This window comes from Carettochelys insculpta, chromosome 5 (assembly GCF_033958435.1).
Source record: "Carettochelys insculpta isolate YL-2023 chromosome 5, ASM3395843v1, whole genome shotgun sequence".
Lineage (NCBI taxonomy): Eukaryota > Metazoa > Chordata > Testudines > Carettochelyidae > Carettochelys > Carettochelys insculpta.
In genome coordinates this window covers 108,967,054-108,988,756 of record NC_134141.1, presented here as the reverse complement: position 1 = coordinate 108,988,756, position 21,703 = coordinate 108,967,054, and the positions used below count along the sequence as shown (strand labels likewise).

Below are 21,703 nucleotides of genomic sequence, written 5' to 3'. Positions count from 1 at the left end.
CAGTGATTTGACTTGTACTGGAATCTGCACCAGCAAGCTTCTACTTTTTCAATATTTTTGATTCACTTACATTCATGGTTTGTGGTTATTCTAATTGGTTTAAGAGGTTAAGCTATATTATGACTCTTCCTTCAGCTTTTTGTTTTCAAGCATTTGCTAACTGAAATTGGGTGCTCAAAATGCAAGTAATCAATAGCATAACTTCAAAACTGGGACATACTTGATCTAACCAATCATCAGCCTCTACTGAATTAACTCATTTTTCTTCTAGCAACTAAACCTTTACTTTATTTCTAAGCAAGCTGTGTGCCCTGGAACATATTGCTCCTTACTGAAAACTTGGAGCACCTGTTTCTTTTTTATCATTATAGACTTTCACAGAGCTATGCACTCACTGCTGACCAGAAAATTGCCTTTTCGTTTCTAAACCTCTGTGCTCTGTTCTTCTAGAGCTGAAGACACAAAATTGTTTTTGTTTGTAAAAAGTAATTATTTAAACACCTAAAATGATACTAAAGGTTCTGTCATTATCATAGCTCTAGTGTTGATAAAGAATCCTGCACCACAACTATTAATCTAGTGCCCCAGTCTTTGAATTTTATAACTTGTGTTCATCTGGTTTATCAGTGATTGATGGCTTCATTTTTCTTGCTGCTACATTTTATTTAACAGTACTTCAGTCTAACTGATCTCCAATGGAAAGTGTAAGAGAGTGGCTATTATCCCTTATTCCTGAAGATGTGAGCATAATCTGTTATCTTCATCACTAAACATACTTATCTGTAACATTATCATTTAACAGCAGAGTGGTCCATCTAGGAGGGCTCGTTCTTCAACTGTGTCAGGTGGTGAAGAACCAACGGTAATAACGCTCTTTATGAAACACTTTCTGTAAATGAGATATGGGTTGGATTTAGCATCTTTGCTGCTGAATTAAAAGTGTCTAGTGCCATCAGTGCATTGATTTAAAGTTTTTAGAAACCATAAATAAGTTTTCACATTTGTTTTTCAACTCTTACCTTGAAGTATTTTTTCGAGACATTCAAAATCTCAGTAATAAACAGAATTATGCCCTTGGTAAACAGCAGTGATACATGCTCAAATTGAAGAGTATAGCACTTAATTTTTAAATGTGATACTAACTGCAATGTAGATTATACAAACAGACCCTTTAAGTTTTAGCTTTTACCATTTGCACTGACTTAGCAAAGTGGGTGGCAGGCACCCTCGGGGTGGGGGGCATGAAATTTCTAAGTGGAGAGGAACACAGCAGCCATGGGTCTCATGTTCATCCATCTCATTAAAAATGTTGAAATATGTTACTATTTTTATGTCTGTGTATTCACAATTACATACCGATTAATAAAGTTTTTACATTCAACAGACTTATTTTCTTGTACATGCAGAAAGGCTTTTTTTTCATAGGAACATAACTGAGTTTCTGTCGCTTTGAATTGCAGTAGACAAGCTTGTAGGGCCCTGTTAATTGCAGGAACTGAGAGTGGGACCTGACATAAAAACTTGCTCACCATGGACTTAAAAATAAACTAAATCATTTTATATTCTTAGGCCTGGATTCTGCTTTGAGAACCATGAGACAGGGGTTTACCCACACAGTTCTCAGGGTGGTAGATGGTCTTTTTTTACTTCTAAGTTTTACTTTCCATTTGTCATTCACTAGTCTAATGCTGGCCGTGAGACTTTGAATAGTTCAAGAAAATATTTTACAATGTTTAGACTGAGAGCTTAATACCCTGAGCCCATTTTTCATTATTCATTGTAGTTTGTAAAGCTAAAGCTACACTTACAATCTGATTAAATATAAAGCAGAACAAGTAGATTGCACAACAGTAAATATATTCAGCTTTTATATATGTGTGCCAGCAAAAACAGTTACATATTTTATTTGTACTGTGGAAGTAGCATGAGGCCCTGTTTCAGGGATCATGGCACCTTTGTGTTATGCATGACAGTTGAACAAACGTATGCAGTGTTGATAAAGGAAACATTCCTTGTTCCTTGAATTAAATGTCAGTACCTTTCCAAAAACACATCAGTGTGTTTGACACCTGTGGAGAAACTGATTAATAGCCATGTACAGCAGGTGAAATATTGAATTGATCTCTACTGTAAATCCAAACTATTGTTGGCATATAGTTCCCTTAATTAAACATCTTATATAATTTTATATTCCTCTACTAAAAACCTTAGTTCAGACAAGAGATACTCTGTGAAAGTCTGGTCAGTAACACTGCTGTGTTCCAAAATGAGTATATAATATTGATGTGATGGCTACGTATATTGATGCATATTACAAGGAAATTCTTCTTGAATTTTTACTTTCAGATTGATTTTTTGATTTTACCATACTAATGTATGCCTTCAGTATTTACATAACACATAGGAATTAATGCACAAAATGTTAATATGCATTTTAATGAGAGTTCATCATACATGTTGCAGGGGGCCTTATTTTTCATTCAGTTACAGAATATGAGCAAAATCTGCTACTTGATTGTTTGAAGTGGGTGCTGCTTTGAACATGTTATATTTGTGTGTGTTTTTAAATGGGTAGTTTTTAAGAGCTTTATTGAAAGCCTCAGAGGAAAGAGGAGTTGTCTACCCTGAGACATTTTACAGTAAAACTAGGTGGGACAGAGTCCTCACAGATGGTAGGCAGTCAAACCGGGTAACTTAAGTGTGTCTCCTGTCTCTTGATTTAGTTTATGAAAGGAAGCCAGTGGCAATAATATAGTTTGCCTCTGAGAATGCATGAAGTACTATTAAAGAGAATTGAAAGTTCTAATTTGATGTCTTTTTTAATGGATTGCCTTGAGTCTCTCTTTTGGTTTGCAAAGCTCAGTTCGTATTACAAAAGAATGCTGCCAGTAATTGGATTTGGTTTATAAGGAGTTAGAAGACAATAAAAAGGTATAGAATACACACGGCAGTGTGTCTTCAGTGACTCTTTCCTTTGTGACTGTGTCCCGATAACTCCCTGTAAATCAAAGCTGCTATTGGTAATAAACACAAATGGACTTAAAACAGTCTTTTGGTTTGGTGTCAAGTCCAAAAAAAAAAAAAAGGTGATTTTAAAAATTTCTTAAGCCTCTGAGGCAGACACTTTTTCAAAAAAGTATACTGTTGAGAATATCAGTGGTCTGTCTCTGCAGTGAATGCATGTACACTCATCCCTCATTTAATGAGTACTTTACTTATGAGTACTCACTAAAATGATGAACATATATTCCTAACTTTATTCACTATATGAGTGAACTCCCCCGCTTATATGAGCAGGGTCCCTGGCCAGGGGGTGGGGAGACCCGCAGCCCTGTGGTTGGCTCAGGTCCAGCCGTGGGGTCCCTAGCTGGGGATGGGGAGACTTACAGCTGGAGCCTTCTGCCTCCCTTCCCTCAGACATGCAGCTGTCTGACAGCCCTTTGGCTGGGGAAAGAGAAGGAGAAGGCTCTTAGCCTGGTTCCCTCCCCTGCAATGGCGCAAACGAGAAACTGACCAGCCCTGAGATGATCGGTTTTCCAGCCCAGCAAACCATGGGGAGACTGGAACCAGCCTGCCCCTGGTTCTGAACTCCTGCCACTCTGGGAGACAGGAAACTGACCAGCCCTGGCGGTCCCTGCCTCCCTTCCCCTTTTAAGAAAATTTCGAGTTATGCAGGGGTTGCAGGAACAACCCCTGGGTAACTCAAGGGTTTACTGTATTAGATCCCCACCCACCCCGCAGACCCTACCCTCGGCCAGGTTTTAACTGCCCCCCACAATCCCAAACTGCCTCCATCCTTAAACCCACCCAGCAGCCACAAACCACCCACAGCCTTAGAGCTCCCAAGCAGCCCCAAACCGCCCCCAGCATTAACTCTCCCTGCAGCCCCAAACTTCCCCCAGTCTTTGACCCTGCCCTGCATCCCTCAGCAGCCCCAGCCTTAAACACTCCTTCTCCCACAGCCTCTTCACTGGGGCTGCTAAGCTATGTGGCTCCCCCAGCCCTCCTGCTCCCAGCAGTTGAGTCAAGTGTTAAGGTTTCAGCATCTAGGCCTAAGGTAATTGCTATCCCCAGTGATAGAGAGAGCTACCATCTCCAGCAGTTATCACTATTGATATCTGCCTGAGACAGCTGTATTAAGAAACTGCAAATGGCTTCTTTTGCAGCTGCATGCAGCTGGGAACTGCCCAGCTGGCGACCTTTAATAAATCTAATGGACCCATAGGTTGGGAATCCCTGCTCTACTTACATACACTACATCCTATTTCTGGTGCCACACTGTTCAAATACGTAAGAAAAGTACCTAAACTCAACTGGTTTATGCCAAGTTACAAGCCCTTGGAACAAATTGGAGACTTTTAATGGGAATTGAGTGTTGCTCTTGTGAGTTTTTGCCTATGAGCAGAAATTTTGGGAACCAATTGTGCTCGTATAGCAAGGGATAAGTGTATTTGTGTACAGTATCTGCAACTTTAGAACAGATTATCTCCTTATGTGTTGGCTGAGAGTCGTGTGACCTAAAATGCTGCTGTTCTGACAAGCTAATCAATATCTATAACACCCAAATCCTGACCACTTAGGAAGTGACTGAACCAATCTTTCCAGCTTCCTCAACCTAATTGTTTGGCTAATTCCTCTTCTCCTCCCCTTCTATTTCATGACTCCTTCCTTTTCTTCAATAGATGGTCATCTTTCTACCCCTTCTGTACTTTTTCTGGATTCCTGTTTTCTTCTTTGAACCATCTTGGCTCCTTTTCAGTTGAACCCATGAAGCTTGTGCCCTTAAATGAGAGAGTGCGCTATGCACTGGCTAGTGTAATAGCTCAAAGAAGAGTTCTGGAACTGATAAGGAATCTGATCAGAGAGTAAAGCAGATGCAGTGGACAAACTAATCTACCTTGGCTTTCAGCAGTGACCTGTAGGCAACAGACATATTGTAACCCACTGTGAATTGTCCTTTGCTTTTTTCCATCTCTGGGATAACTGTTTTCCAAGGCCCTCAACTTGTTTCATGATAGTTATTTTATAACTGGGTGAATGTACACACAAAATGCTGTGTTATAAGGCTGCATAGAAGAGAAGTTGTTAGACTACATTGTAATTATGGTGGAGTCAGGCCTGAGAGATGTGTGATTTATAATTAAACACACAGGTATCTCTATAGTTCCATAGCCTCACTTGAGGCCTCAGACAGCACTGCATGTGCAGAACCTGTAGAACATCAGCTTTTAATTTTACTGGTGGGTTTTTATCAAAAATAATGGGAAATTTAGCTGCCACACTATTTTAACAAAAAAAACCTTTTTTTATTAAAATCCTTCATGTCTACATGCAAGATACTGTCAGTAATATCAGAAAAAAAAAGTGGAAAACTTAAACTTGTTAGATTTCAAAGTGATCAAAGCGGGGGGCAGCAGTGATTATGGAGTTAAATGCAATCTGCCATACGTCATTCAGTTGACTTACTGCCTCCTTTCCTCCTCTGTAGGTATAAATTGCTTCTAGGATTTTCTTATGCTCTCAGCCACATGATTATTCTGAATGATTTTCATACCTGGTAATGGGATTTTTTTTCTCCCTAAATTGAACATAAATACCATCGTGTTCTAGTGTTAAGGATCCAGTAGTGATATTGCTTTATAAAACACCTAAATTTCTTCCATTTAAATAATTACCATGCCTGTGTGTTAATCTAGCAGTGAAACCGCATGGTGTCTGGTACATTAAGCAATGGCCATGATAAACACTGATAATGCCACTTAGTTACCATTTGCCAGTTAGCATGTGCACCATTTTAGTTTTGAAACAGTTTTTACTGATTCTGTTTTATATGGAAAACTGCAGATTTTAAAATACCATAAAAGTAATAGTTAGTAAATTCAGTTCTACAAAAACATTTCCACAATACAATGGAAATTAAATGTTATATCAAGATATACAATGCAAAATATACTAAGGAAGATTAACATACAGATAACCAGGAATGAATTAGAGCAGAGGGGAGTTTCCAAAAGTGTGATGTATGTGAAATCCTGAATGTGTTCCTCAGTTTAACCAGAGCAGAGCGGACTGGACAATTCACCAGTTTTGTTAGATAAGAACACTTTATGTTAGTGGTGAATTTTTAACTAAGCACAGCAAGCAACAGTTTATATTAACATGTTAGTTTGCCTCCTGTTAAGAATTATCTTGATATTCCTCAAAGCAGATGGAGGTTTGTTTTGTTTGTTTGTTTTGCTCTGACTTAATCAGGTGGGAACCTTTTACAAAAATAGAAGTTTACTTAAAAAGAACCCAGATCCACCTGTCCTAAGATGCTCATTAATTTTCAGGCTAATTTCTTCCAGATAGTTGGTTTGCTTTATTTATGGATAGTCTTCAAAGAATGCTTTTAGGCTTCTCATCATATTGCTAATGTATAGTGCCTGTTTCTCATACTTGGACGTCTTCCCTTGCCACAAGAAAGCTCAATATTTATAGAACCTTCTGGATGGTTGTCCATTGTCATGAACTGACCGCGAGCTTATCCTTGCAGGTTCTTGTCCAGGCTCTGCTATCTTAGCTAGATCAAGCCCCTGGTCTACAGATCTTAGTGCTGGCAGCCCTCAATTGCCAGTGACCTCAGTGGTAAAGGTTCTCAGCAGCTCTCGAGAGTGTTTTGTGCCTTGCAAAGCTGGGCCTCGTTTGAGCCCCTGGGATTTTACACTTTGTTCTGCCTATGGACATCCCACGCCTCCTGAAACTTGAGGTGGCAGAGTGCAGGGAGGCGCATACAACATCCCCATGTCTCACCTCAAAGGAGTTTTCAGCCCCAACTTCCTGGGCCCCAGCAGCCAATCCTATTAGCTCCTGTGGGGCTGGGGCCACATAGCAGGGAACATGTCTCTAGGCATTGCTGGGGCCAGTCTGAGCACAGGGAGACTGCTGTGCAGACAGCATGGCTGGGGAGGCCTGGGTGATGTCCTTGCCTGCAGCTGAGCAGAGGCGGGGGATCCCGCTCCTAGCACCTTCCTCTGTAACCCCCTATCCTGCAGCCAACCCATGTTCTCCCCATCGCACCAGAGATACCTGTGGTGGGATAGTGGCTCTGGTCTACTGCTGCATTCCCCGCCACCCCCCAGCATGTTTCTGGCTCTTGTGGCTGCTCTTTCTGACAGCTGGGCCCCAGTGGGAAAAGGAGGTGGTGGGAAGAAGCTGCTTCTCCCCTGTTGGTGGAGGGCGGCCACTCCAGGTGACTTTCTCTGTGCAGAGCAGCAGCTGCCAGAGACACACCGTAACTCAGTTGCTGGCAGCACACCACCTCCACTCCATACTGAGGTCTGGTTGCTGGGGACTGGAGCCAAATGAGAAACATCCCACAGGATCTCTGGGCTCTCACAGGCAGCCCCTGCACTGCACAGAGCAGTGACCTGGAGCAGCCACCGTCAACTGGTGCAAGCAGCAGCTCTGTCCTGCCCCTTCCACTCTGCCTGGGTCCAGCTGCCAGGGCTAGTGGATGAACATGCCGGGGCAGTGGGAGAGGGAGAGAGCTTTGGTTGCCCCTCCTCCCAGCAGTCCAGCCAAAACTGTCGGAGCACTGACCCTGCATGCCCTCTCTGCATGTCATTTATGGTTGTGCCTGCAAAAACATGCTGTTGGCTCATTCTTGCTTCCTGATACCCTGAAATCCAGTATTTGTGTCAAAGCCCCTCACTGGTACTGAGGTTATCAGCAGGTGAGAAGTAGCTCAGTGCAGAATTGTGGAGGCTCTGGCCCTTATTTCCTTGGCTGGCTTGTTATCCTGGCATGCTGAAGCACATCATGTTCCTGTCTTCCGTTTCCCATGATAACGCTCACCTCTGAGCTCCATTACTTCCTGCTATTGGCAAAAGCATCAGAACAAGAACTGGCAGTAATGTAAATGGAATCTCAGTAGCTAAAGAAACAGCTGCTTTTTACACAATAAGACAGACTGCACATTGAGAACCAGCAGGAAGTCCTGATTTTTTCCAACAGAAACTTAATCCTCATATTTTCTTGTCTCTTTACCTTTTGTATGGCTTGCTTGAAATCGCAACATCACACTCTGTGCTCTTTAGCAAAGATGAGATCCTCCTGTCTGATAGTGGAATAAAAGCCTGTCATGTCTGTTCTTTCCCTTCTTGCTTAATATCTAAAAAGAATGTCAAAATGTAAGAAATGTTCCGTCTGAGTGCACGTGGCTTTGACTTGTGTGCTGGGTAACTGCCTTAAATGTCTGATTTTGATTGCACCATGCAAGAGCATTGGAGGAGCCTCTCCTCTAGAGTAAAGGGTGACTAAGAGCAGGCATGGATTTCACAGACTACTTCAGTGTATAGCCAGTAACTGCAGGTGTTGGACGGGGGCAAGACTTAGTCCCTTTCTTCTGTTCCTGTTTTTTTTTTTAAATATGTCTTCTTTTAGAAACAGGCTTGTCTTAAGATCTTTTCTTTTTCCAACAGGCTTTAAAGAGGTCTAAAATTTCTCTTGCATTCAGAAAAAATGTTTTCTTCCTCCCCCCATCACCCCACACTCAGTTTAAAAAGAGGCACTGCAGCTGCGTGCAGCTCGGACCTGGGCACAGTTTCTCTCTGACTCAGCTGTCAGCCCCTTTTCTTCCAAGTGCAGAGACTGGCACTTGTTACAATATCAATTCCAGCACTTGTGCTGTTATGCTCAGTGTGAAATTCACAGGCAATGAACAAAATAAGTTTAACTGCATCAGTGCAGGCGGTCTCCCTACCTGTCTTGCTCTGCTTCTATGTCCAATAAGATGTCAGCACTTCCCAGCTGCCGTTTTTGCTTGGGCTTCTGGAAGGGGAAGTAATTTGTCCTTTTATATCTAAGGGAGTGTCACATCTATTGTTGCATCCACACAAGGAAAGATGATATAAAAAAGTAGATAAGTGTAAGAAGGGGCCTCAGTATACTTATAGTAGAAAGCTGCCTCCCTCTAAGGATCTGAGGGGGTAACCGAGTTAGTCTGTATCTTCAAAAACCTCAGGTAAGTTCTGTAAGATCCATCTGACGAAGCAGGTCTTCGCCCATGAAAGCTTATGCTCCAAAATATCTGTTAGTCTATAAGGTGCTATGGGACTTCTTGTTACCTCTAAGGAGACTTAGTCTGCTGATGATAAAATAAAGCGTTACACAGAAACTGACAAGACAGTTAAGCTCAGGCACTTGCTTTCTCTTGCCAGGTCTTCTGATAGAGGCATTTAGTTTCGTCATTCTTCTACTAATCAAAACTTTGCCATAAGGAAGAAGAGGCTCCCAACTTTTACATTGTCTCGATCTAGGCTTATTGAAAGGCTGCTGCTGGTTCCTTGCAATTTCCTCAGGTCTCTCACCACATATCTTGGGATTAATTAGTGGCCAAAACTTTGTTGTACAAAACATAAAAGTTCTTTTCGGCAGAAAAGTGTCATAAAAATAGTTAACCTCTTGAACATAATACAGATTTACTAAGGGCTAAACGCTTGTTGGGATTACACCAGTTTACACCAATTGGTAGATACCAGCCAAGTATCTGCTTGTGACAGGGTGCAGTTTGTCTACTTGTGTAGCACATCCTCCTGATCCCTCCGCAGATGAGCTCTGGTCTTTTGTGTGCCAACATTGTCTCTATGTTAACACATCTTGGCGACACCTGCGCTAGCCTAAATCTTTGAAATGGACGTGCAAATATCTGCTGATAGGAATAAGGGCATTTCAAAGTACCTGGGGTCGTTTCGAAAAGGAGCTCTGTTTGGGCGAGACGTGGCAATTTTGAAGAGCCGTGGCCACCAGCATGCTAATGAAGTGCTGAATATGTATTTCAGCACCTCATTAGTAATCTTCGAAATGGCCATTTTGAAGATTTGAGCTAGTGTAGACATGGCCCTTGAATCCATGTCCTTCTTTTCACTGGTTGCCTATATGCCCCCCCATATTAAAGGAGCTGTGGAAGACAGTGGAAGGAAATATCTTTTTTTTCCATCCTAATGACACACATCACTTTGTGTGTTGAGCAGGAGATTCAGGAGGGCAGGACCACCACTTTATCTTCATGGTGGGCACTGAGTCTCAGAAGATAAAAGCAAGACTTCCAGCCTTGAACTTAGTTGCATTCTTTCTCAGCATTTACAAACTATTGCCTGAACAATAACTAACTAATGTATTCTATACCCTCTGAAAGACATTGTGATTAACCAAGTTACCAAGTTCATGGGAGAGCCCAAGTGAGAACTTAAGGGTTCTTCACTTTTCCGTTCGTGCTGTCTCCTCTCGGCTTGGTGCCCTCCCTAGCTGTGACTCCTTTATCAACTTAAGTGAATAAACACTAGTGCTAGCAAGATAAGCATTTTTATGAAAGCAAAAGCAGTTTTTGTCATAATGTGTGGTCCCCTGTTTCATTTGTAGATCCTTTAGTTTCACAACATGGAAGCTGAGCTGTTTGCTGAACAAAGCACCTGTAGGAATGCGAACGTGAGCTGGAAGACCTACTGGTGGAAAGGAGGAGGGCTTTGGGTCTGATACATGAGAGAGAGAACCTGTGTTAGAGATTAGAGACATGCATTTCCAAATATTCTGCTGTATTTGCTGATAAGAATGGCATAAGTAGACTTCTTCTGAAGATGAATTACTTTTTGAAGCTACCACAAACTAATAATGCACAATTTTTTGCATAAACAGCCATCAGTGGCCTATGTACATACTACGCCAGGCTTACCTTCGGGCTGGGAAGAAAGGAAAGATGCTAAGGGACGTACATATTATGTCAATCATAACAATCGAACCACAACTTGGACTCGGCCCATTATGCAGGTAGGGGTTTTGCTGTTGAGATTAAACAATACACCAGGATTTTTAGAATACGTTGGATCTAGTCCATTTGAAAAACTATCTTAAGGTTCTAAAACAGAAAGCATCCATGCAGTGCAGTGGCAATTTAGAGTAAAGGCATTACATTTAACCAGATTTATGTTGTTTAATATTACTTTTTATTAAAACTTTCGTGGTCAGAATAAGTATAATTAGTTTTATAACAGTGGTGAAAAACAAGTGATTGTAAATATATTCAAAGATGTTTTAGAATGAAACCCAAAGGGAAGATTTAATCTGTGTACTAATAAAGCCATTTATAGTAGTTTACTTCTGCCTAAACAGTTGTTTGTTACTCAGACATGAATCAGTTTTAATTCCATTGAATATGCTCTTTGAAATAATATGTTTAAAGCTTATTTGGAAAAGAACCAACAGAGTACTGATGGCTTTTTTAAAACAGCCTCACTGCAAATAAAGAAGAGCCTGACACTTAGCTAACTTGTTTTTGCCCTGACATAGCTTGCAGAAGATGGTGCAGTTGGGTCAGCAGGAAACAGTAACAACCATTTAAGCGAGCCTCAGATAAGACGGCCTCGGAGCCTCAGCTCACCCACAGTAACTTTATCTGCTCCGCTTGAGGTGAGAAGTCCTGTCTCGTGAAGATCACTTCTGTCCTGACTTCTCATTCTTGGTTTCTTTGACTTTTTTGTTTTCATTCCAATTTTGCAACCTATCCACTTTTCTGCCTTTGCTTCGTGATATTTTCTTTTTTACTTTTTTGCGTGCATCTTCATTTTGTACAGTAACATCTTTTTCTTCTTCCTTCGTGCACTCACTCATTGCTTGGTGTGCAAAATATTCTTTCCTATAGGTACCTTCTGCTATCATTTGTATGCGTATCCTATAGTGTGCACGTGAGTGTAAATTCTTCCCGCAAAAATGTCAAATTAGAAATGTGCTGAAAAACTGAAACACTTATTTTGAAAGGCAAGTGCAATTAATTGTAGATAAAGGCCATGCAACTTTCAGTTTGGAAACTAGTGGTTGATGTAAGTCAGTTCAAACTTTGGATCTTGTGTTTTAATTCTTTTTTCGCTGGGGTTATTTTTATTTTTTAAGTGCTTTTATGATGCCACCTGGATTTAGTGTCACTTAGCTGTCAACTTTATGCATTGAAAAAAGTTTTCCTGGATGATTTTTGTGGACTATGATACAAGTCAAGGAAGTGGGCTAAACTTTTCAAGTCTACTTACCTGAAGTTTAGGTTGTAAATCCATATTAAAACTGCTAATGATAAATGTCTGATTTTTTTTCAAATGTCCAAAATGCCAATTCATTTCTGAAGGATTTGTGCTCAATACTCTGCACTTCCAAAAAAGGCCATGTATATTTAGGTACCTAAAATCATTGATATTCATCTGGTAATTATATTTCTTTTATTATAATAATTTTCAGTTTACCATCCTTGAACATCACTGTGCTTGCCAGAAGACTTCTGGGTAATAAATTATGGTATATTAGCATACAAGAACAATAAGTAAGTCACTTAGTCGTGCAAAGGGATGCACTTGTATAAATGCTTCTGTTGGAGTGGAACTCCACTGCACCCAGAGCAGGTGAATCTCGTTGCAAAAATGAGATCTGAAATATGCAAAAATATTGATGTACAGCACAATTTGTACTTAAATTTGATAGTGGAACCAAATCTACAGGACAGTTAGTTAGTTTATAATCCATACTTGTATTATGAATTGTATAGAAAAACTGATTCAGATAATCTGTATGGAAATCCAAGATTTATAAGTATGGTAAGTCACTTGATTATGTGAGGGTTGTGTCCCCACACACTCTCGCATAACTTGAATTTTGCTTAATTTGGGGAGTGGGGCTTTTTTTTCCTGGCAGAACGCATGTTCTGTAGCTAGGGAAGCAGCAGGAGCACCTGGAGCTCCTTTTGAAAGGTAAGTCCTGGAGTTGGAGGGGGCAGCTGGGGAGGGTTAAGTCTGGCAATGGGCTGGGACCATGGAAGAGGGGCAGGGGAGTTAAGCCTGGGGTGGGTTAGGGCTGCAGGGGGAGAGGGGGGTGGTTGAGCCAGGGCTGTGTGGCCCTGTGGGAGGGAGGGGGGTTGAGTTGCACTTAACTCACATTAATGCGAGTTAAGCACAACTCAAAATCGCACATTTTGAGGGTTTACTCTGTCTGAATTAGAAATGTTGTAATCTAATGGAGGTAAATGTGATAGTATGTGATTACAAAACATGATTCTGTATCTACTCATTGTTCCATATACTTATCTGCAAATATATCCGTACAATACTAATCAGCAAAGCAATAAACATACTTAAAATTAAGCCATTTACTGTATTGGGTAAGTCTTTCAAAAGTTCTCAGATCCCATTTTCAGAAGGTGATTGTTTTCACTGGGAGTTAAATATGTATATGCTTTTGAAAATCCTACTTCGTGCCTCTCTCCATCTTTAGCTGCCTAAATATCTTTAGAAGTCTGACAGGTTTTGAAGCTCACTCAAAGTCAGTGAGAGAAAGACATTTGTGAATATTTTATCCGCTACAAATAGTTAACAACCTGATATAAATAAGTTAAAGCTCACTTTATTTTAGGAACTTGCTGTGTACCTACACTGAACATTTTGGTGGGTGAAATCAGTTCCTAATTGATGAAAAATATATGAGAAGTATTGTCTATATGAGGCCTTCTATTCATCTGTGCCTTTTTGCTTTAAAGTGTGTCAAATATCTATATTTTTCTATGGAAAACTTATTTTTAGTGTTTACAAAGACAATAGAGAAAGGTCTGTGAGTTCTTAGCTACAATAGCCATATTTCTGGGAGAGGAAGTGATAAAACGCCATGAGCTTCACAATGAAAGCCTATGTAACAAGGAGCAGCTAATTTTAGAAGAATTTAGTTATTGAGGTACAGATTCCCTGAAGTTGTATCCTCATTGAAAATGTGTTTGGCTCATACCACCAAGTGTCACATTCATAGTCTAATATAAAATGACATTTGTGGAGTCTTAATATTGCTCATTTTCTACAGGGTGCCAAGGACTCTCCTGTGCGCAGAGCTGTGAAGGACACCCTTTCCAACCCACAGTCTCCGCAGCCATCGCCTTATAATTCTCCTAAGCCCCAGCACAAAGTGACCCAGAGCTTCTTGCCACCTGGATGGGAGATGAGAATAGCACCAAATGGCAGGCCCTTTTTCATTGATCACAATACTAAGACTACCACCTGGGTAAGAATAATTCTAGCTTATACAATTATAAATCTGTTGGTGTGTTCTGAATATTTTTATCTTGATTTTGTTTTCACTCCTGCGTACCCTCCTTGCCACTGCTCCATGTGCTTGTTATGTCTTGTATTCAATTAAATTTGTAAGTTCGTGCAGGGATCCTGCTGCTTAAGTGCTTGTACTGCACTTAACACAATTGAACCATGAACCTGATTGAGGCCTGTAGGCACACCGTCGTCATCAACAACCATGGGCTCAGTGCCCATTGGTGTCTGATGCACCTCTTACTATTTCCTTCCATCTTTCCCTGTCCACTGCAGAGTGGCTTAGTTTCTGTAGACTAGCTCTGCACTAATCTACTATGTCATCTACCCCTTCTTTGTGGGGTCTGCCTCTCCTATTCAAACCATCCATTATGCTGAACTGTGGGTATGACTATAATGCAAAATATTTTAGTGACATCCTAACACACTGACATCCTGAAGTAGCTGTGGTAGTACCTATCTAGCTTTTAGACAGGCATTAATGTTAGCTTATATGCCCATTATTAGTGTTTACACGTATTTTTCTAGTTCATCTTTGCCTTTTGCATACCATATACTGTATGTTTGACAAACAAGTGGACATGACCATCATTTTGAACAAAGATATTTGATAAGTGTATCAGTTAATCACTGATAGCTCGTGCAGTTAACTAAAAAATCGATCATGATTAAAAATTAATTGTAATTAGTCACACTGTTAAACAATTGGATACTAATTTGAGGTTTTTTTACATTTTCAAACATCCTGATTTTATTACAACACAATACAAAGTGTACAATCTTCACTTTATTTTTGATCACACGAATTTGAATTGTAAAAAGATAAAAGAAATAGCATTTTGAATTCAACTCATACAAATAATGTAGTGCAGACTGTTGTAAAAGTGTAAGGCTAAAGGTACACTACAGTTTCTATTTTGAGATACATGTGTATCCTGAAATAGAAACAGCCTGGCCAAACACTGCCCTTGAAATATGAATTTCAAAATAGCCCATTATTTTGAAAATCCAGTGCAGTGTGCAGTGCAGTGCAGCCTGCACTGGGTTAAAAATTAGGCAGCTTGAAATAAGTTGTGCAATTCATTTTGATTCATTTTCATTCAATTCATTACAGTGTAGCCCCCGCCTTAGTTACACATGTAGTTGAGGTTTCTTTTGGTTAGTTAACTGCGCTCAAAAACAAACTATAAAACTTCAGAGCCTACAAGTTATGGGGATTGGTGGCTGAAGCACAAAAAGACACATGAATCTTTCACGCATCTGGTACACAATATCTTGGGATGCTGGCTACAACAGTGCAGTGCAAATGCCTGTTCTCACTTTTAGGTGACATTGTTAACAAGAAGCAGGTAGCATCACCTCCTGCAGATTATAATCAAGCTTGTTTGTCTGTGTCTGAGCAATTACATGCACATACATATCTCATAAAGCTGGAAGGGACCTTGAGAGGTCATTGAGTCCAGTCCACTGCCATCCCAGCTAGACCAAGCACCATCCCTGACTTTTTTTTTTTCTTTTAATCTATTTGCCCCAGGCCTCTTTTACCTATATAGCTTCCTCAAGGATAGAACTCACAACCCTGGGTTTAGCAGACCTGTGCTCAAACTACTGAGCTAATTGGCTAAACGAGAAAGAGAAATGAGTGGACTTGTAGGCTCTAGAGTTTTTGTTGTAATTTATTGGAATGCAAGGTGTTTTATGCATGTTTCTACATTTATAGGTTCAACTTTCATCATAAGAAATGGCAATACAGTATTTGTAGGAGGCGAATTAGAAAATATGGAGTAGTAACAGAGAGGTAGCCATGCTAGTCTATATACTATCAAAACAAAAAAGCAGTCCAGTAGCACTTTGAAGACGAACCAAATTCATTAGGTGATGAGCTTTTGTGGGACAGACCCACTTCTTCAGGTATGACTGTGATCTGAAGAAGTGGGTCTGTCCCACAACAAAAACTCATCACCTAATAAATTATTTGGTTAGTCTTTAAAGTGCTACTTGACTGTTTTTTCGTTTTTATGGAAAATATGGGGTTTTTATATTTTACAGTGCAAGTATTTGTATTCAAAAACAAATATAAGTTGAACACTGTACACTTGGCATTGTGTTTGAAATCAATATATTTGAAAATAAAGAAAACATCCAAAATATTTAAATAAATGGTATTCTATTATTGCGGTTAATTGTAATTATTTTAATTGCTTGACAGCCCTAATATTTTTCTTAAGCATAAATTTTGAAATCCTGAACAAGATTTAGGACACTCCGCATGTTAAATCTAGAGTGCTTAGCATTATAAAGCTGAAATCCATTTGCAAAATTTGCCTAAATGTGGGTTTCAAAGCCATGGTTTTCAGAAGTGTTTTGGAGCCACTGTTAAAGTTTGAGGCGCTCTCTCATAATTTTAATAAATTTCATGGTGGCTTTCGGTTGCCGACTGTTAAAATTATCTTCATAAATATTCTTTAGGCATAACAATATGCTATGTTATCAGCCTTGCCATCAGTAGAGTGTGTTTTTCTTCAATTTTTATTGTACACCAGGTCAAAAAAAATAAAACTCTTTTTAAAAATATTAGTAGAGAATTAAGATACTCTCTTTCAATTTACTTTTTGCTTTGTGAGTTTAAGAATAATGCTCTTGGCAGTTGTGTGTCCATTGCCAGCTTCTTGGAGCTATGCATGATATATACTGTCTGGTGCATAATATAAGCATCCTTAAGCATAAGGTAGTGGCCTCAATTTTTAACTTTGATTTTTTTTGCTTGTATAATTCTGTTAGTTGGATCCTTGATATTACTGTACTTCAGTGTAACTCTCTGTGGTTCCTCATGTATTTTGGTCTTGCAATGTCTGCCTTACCCAAAGATGGCTTTATGGGTTATGGATCAGGAGTTAACTGGATCCCTTGTGGCCATGCTTCTTGGCTGGCACTTGTTGATGTCAGAATACATCATTCTCACTTTCTACTCTAGAAGTACATTTCTTAATAGTTCTTGTTCAAAATATTTGCACTTCAAGATCTACTTCATTTTCATACTGAAAACTTGACCATAAAGATGTGACTTGACTCATGGTTTTGTTTGTACTGACTCAGCTGGGGCACACACTTTTTTCCCCTCCCTTTAAAAACACTCACTGTATGAATTACTTAAAGCTGCATTGAGGCGTGTGTGTTTGTGTGCTTAAAAGTGAAAATCAGTTTCAGCTTAAACCATGGAAAGTCAGAAATATGTTGGTAAAAATTTATTTAACATCCAGTGGAGATTGTACCTTCCAGTCCTTTAATTCTCCTGGGCATTGGCTACTAGTTCTGATGCTTCAGGAGTAAACCTGGATATTTGTGTATCTTTATTTTCTGGGGTGTGGGTGTTCCAAACGATTCCTGTTTGTAGTTTGATTTTTGTTTGGATCCAGGCCACCATTAATTTAATATCTGTACAGTGATACAAATATAAGAAACTCTTCCTCTTTGTTTCCAAAATTATTGAGAGATGGGGTCATCTCCTGACTGAGCTATTAGATTTTCCTTTCTAAATTGATAAGGATCAGAAAGATGCAACTTTTGCTCTAAACTCCCCAAGTTATTTAAATTATGATTGATTGTAGATGATCAACTGCAATAATCCCATATGATGCAAGAATCACTAAATAAACTACTGCAGAAAGGAGAAATGCCCCACCATTGCTAAATACAAACTGCAAAGCAGCATCTCACTAACCTAAAAGCCTATTGTGAAAAAGATGAGCCTTTCCGTTTGTCCCAGAAGGTCAATAGATTCAGGCTTTCTGAGACAATGCACCGAGTACATTCCAAATGTTAGCAGCATTCTTGGGGACTGCCCTGCTCCCAGAAGACTTAGTACATATCTAGAAAATGCAATACCCAAGGGAGAAGAGAGGCTGCATCATCATAGCTCCTTCTGTCGTTAAAAATACTGCTGGAAAAGGCATAAACCCAAATACAGTACTTGAAAACTCCACAAATATTAGAAATTATGCTGCTTTTTGAACTTGTTAATTCATGAGTGTTCATGGACCTGGTCAGCTGTGCTATCAAGTGATGATTACTTGGAAAAAGAAATTCTGTAACAGGAAGAAGACACTACAAGTTAGCACATTTACAAATTCAGTTAAATAGGGACCTGACACACCGCTGTGGTGTGCATCTGGTTTTGTTTTTTTTTTTTTAAAAAAAGAGAAGCTGATTTCATCATCAAATGGTGAACAGTGACATTAAGGCTGTCATTTGACTGGGGAGAGAAGGAACTATAAGAAGACCTTTTTTAAACAAATGCAGACAAGAAGGGCTATTATTCCATTAGCAAACAGTAACAAAAGCACTTCAATGAGAAGAAAGATGAGGTGAAAAGAAAATACACTCCCAAACCTGGCCATTGATATGGTTTGCAAATACGTACCAATTCAATAATAACAGGAAATACTTTAGGGCAAAATTGTCATCTTCTTGTACCAGAAAATGTTCTGATACCATACTGATGGGTACAGTGTGACAGCTGACAGATGCTCACAGTTTTCTTAGTTTTGAGTTGGACAAGTGCAATACTTCTAGAGAGGAATGCACGACTGGGTTGATCCTCTTGCCTTCATAAGTCTGTTTTTTAAAAAAAAAATTCATTTTTATGACCATATTCATTATGTGAGTTTTGACTTGCATTCATAAGTAAGTTTTCCGTAGTAACTTTGTCTAGATTTTTAGTACAGCAGAAGAAGTGATCAATCATTGTGCATTACCCTAAGAGAAAGGGAGGATGCCAGCATGCTATGTAACAAACTGACAAAATTACAAATGGACAAGCATGACAAATGAGCACGAAGTGTAGAATCAGAAACACATTGTGAAGGCCTGTCTGATTTATTGTCTGTAACACTCAGAGCTTCCTCAAGGCTTGGACTTTGGCTGTGCTTTGTCATGCTATAAAAGCATTATTGTCACGCTATAAAAGCGTTATTGGACTGAATATTGACTAACCATGACAAAGCATTCACATAGGCTACATCTACACTAGAGAGTTTTGTCAACAAAACAGGATTTTTTACAAAATGTGTTTTGTCAACAGTCTGACAAAATTCAGCAGTTCCACTGACAGCGTGCTGCCTGTTTGAGTAATAACAGCTTTGTTGACAGTTTCTGTTTGACAAAAAAGCCATGTAGATGCTCTGGGGGCAGGGGTGGGCCCTCCGTCAACAGCCAGGGCTTCTGGTTCACCGGGCAGCCCTGTTTGCTGATCTTTTGGCTGGCTGTTCTGTCGAGAGGGCCAGGCAGTCTGGCCGCAGATTGATTTTTTTTTCAGTCCACTTTTGTTTGTGAGTGTGATCTGTCAACAGAAGTTTTCTGACAGTCATGTCTGTTGACAGATGGCTTAATGTAGACGTAGCCAAAAAGAATTGCAATACAGTGTATAATCTCTCTTAATACAACTGAGGCTGTTCATTTAAAGCAGCTAGGTGCCTCATTTTATTACATGGAAAACTAGCTCTGTGTTTTGTTTTGAGTATCTTTTATAAGCTGATAGACATATATAATTAAAGAATTTCTGCTCAACTATTGTTACCTTGTTGCTCTTGAAAACTAACAATTAGTGAACTGGCTCTGATCTAACAGGCTATATTATAGCTGAAAATAAGCAGCATCTTTGTGATTTAAATCACGGATTTGCAGTGCTGTATTTATGTTCCAGGAAGATCCACGTTTGAAATTTCCAGTCCATTTGAGATCAAAAGCATCTTTGAACCCTAACGATTTGGGCCCTCTTCCTGTAAGTATCAATTTGACACTCAGTTGTACATATACTATACATGAATCTGTGTATGATGCCAAAATATTTCATTGTGATCTGAGTAAGGTGACTGGAATGCACTTTCCAGAGCCTGCTAATAACATTTTTGAAATGGTCAACCATGTGCTAGCTTAGCTGAAAGTTGAAGCCAAACAGAATCATTCTCAGCATCTTTATCATTCTGACTTTGGGTGGTTGAACGTTGTTGCTTGGAAAACTGAAACAGTTTGAAACAAGCTTGAATCAAAGTGGAAGGAAGGTCACATCCTATAATCAAAGAACATTTCTAAGTTAGTTTTGTCAGGGTTTTTTTTGGCATTCACAAACCGAACTTAAATGTTTTGTTCTCCTAGGAGTAGGTGGTGGGCTGTGAAGTTTAATTTAGATTCTGAATGACACTTCTACATTCCACATAGAGAACCACCACTGTGATGCAAATGTTACTTGGGATTATATTAGTAACCCAAGTACACTGTTGCTTTGCTTCATAATCAAAGTAAATTATAGAGCCTTTCGATCTTGATGAAAAGCTTTTCTCTTAACGGCAGAAAGTAATGTCTAAAAATTTTGGATTTCTTCATGTGCCTTTGATTCAGTGCCTGATGTCAGTAGCACTCATTGGTCTCATCTGCACCATGAGGAAGGTACTAACAATCCTGGAAACAGTTTAGGCAGGATAGGGGTTTCCTCCAATATTCTCAGCATCTGACCCTGCTAGGAATAAGTCTAACTAGATCTGTCCTGGGAAAAGATGGTTTTGAAGTCATTAAGTAATTTATTACTTTATTTGAAATATCACTGGTCTGAAAATTGAAACAAGGTTTCAGTTGTTTTGATACAAATTGGTGACTTTACATAATTTTACTATGCTGATTTCAAAAATGGTGTCCATTTTGCTCTTTCACATAAGGATTTTTCACAAATGAAAAAGGAAAAAATTGACATTTTTCATGCTTTTTATTCCAACTGTAAATAGTAAGCTATGGTTACTTTTTATTCCAACTGTAAATAGTAAGCTATGGTTCTTTGTTTCAAGAACAAAGGAGCAAAGTGTGAAATTTAACAACTGAGTAATTTTAAATGATGAGATGCAACTGAATCGTTGCTTTTATGGTAACTTTTTATGCATTTCACCATCAGTCTCTCTCTTTTCAAGGACCAGCAGTAATCAGGCATCATGTTGACATCCCAGTATCCTTAATACCTCTTTTCCATTGTCTTGATATCCTAATGAAATCTTTGCCCTTGCTCTTCACTGATACTTCCACGATTTTCAGGAAAATAATCCAGATGGAAGTGCAAAAAATGAAATTTCGAGCCCATGTTGCTTTCAAGTCTTTCAAATTTGTTTAGCGTGTTGCCAACAATTTTTTTATAATGAGGATCTTTGTTTTTCCCTCAGTAGTTTTGCATGACATTTCTGAAGGCTAACCAACCATCTTTCTCTGTGTCATTCATGGTTTCTTCCAAGTTAGTGTCAAGAATCAGTCTCCTGATCTGAGGACCCACAAAGACACCCTCAACTTTTTGGTAACTCAAAGCTGGGAACTTGTTGCACATGTACTTGAAACAGTCACTGTTCTTGTTTCATGCTTTCACAAATTTGTTTTATCAAACCTAGCTTGATGTGTTGTGGAGGTAGCAATACCCTCTTGGGCTCAGTCAGTTTTTAGTGAATTATATTCTTGGAGGTGGGAGTTAGACTCTCCCTTGGTGGCCACTGTTTCCTTGACGAGTGAGGGTCTCTTGCTCTGCTATACCATGCACATAAAAAGCATGGCATTTTTGTATAACCAGCCTG

The 21,703-nt window shown here is 39.5% G+C and overlaps 1 protein-coding gene across 10 annotated transcripts in view; it reads left to right on the top strand.

Moving 5' to 3' along the window:
• The window catches only part of NEDD4L (NEDD4 like E3 ubiquitin protein ligase), a 334,332-nt gene that overhangs the window by 270,393 nt on the left and 42,236 nt on the right, over positions 1-21,703 (top strand). For 5 of the 10 annotated variants that reach the window (XM_074995733.1, XM_074995734.1, XM_074995740.1 and 2 more), the window contains 5 exons: positions 803-862; positions 10,675-10,806; positions 11,326-11,445; positions 13,864-14,061; positions 19,804-19,881. In XM_074995733.1, the coding sequence (XP_074851834.1) occupies positions 803-862; positions 10,675-10,806; positions 11,326-11,445; positions 13,864-14,061; positions 19,804-19,881 (588 nt within the window). The remainder of the gene's footprint in view (positions 1-802; positions 863-10,674; positions 10,807-11,325; positions 11,446-13,863; positions 14,062-19,803; positions 19,882-21,703) is intronic. The other 5 variants (XM_074995735.1, XM_074995736.1, XM_074995741.1 and 2 more) reach the window with 2 other exon arrangements.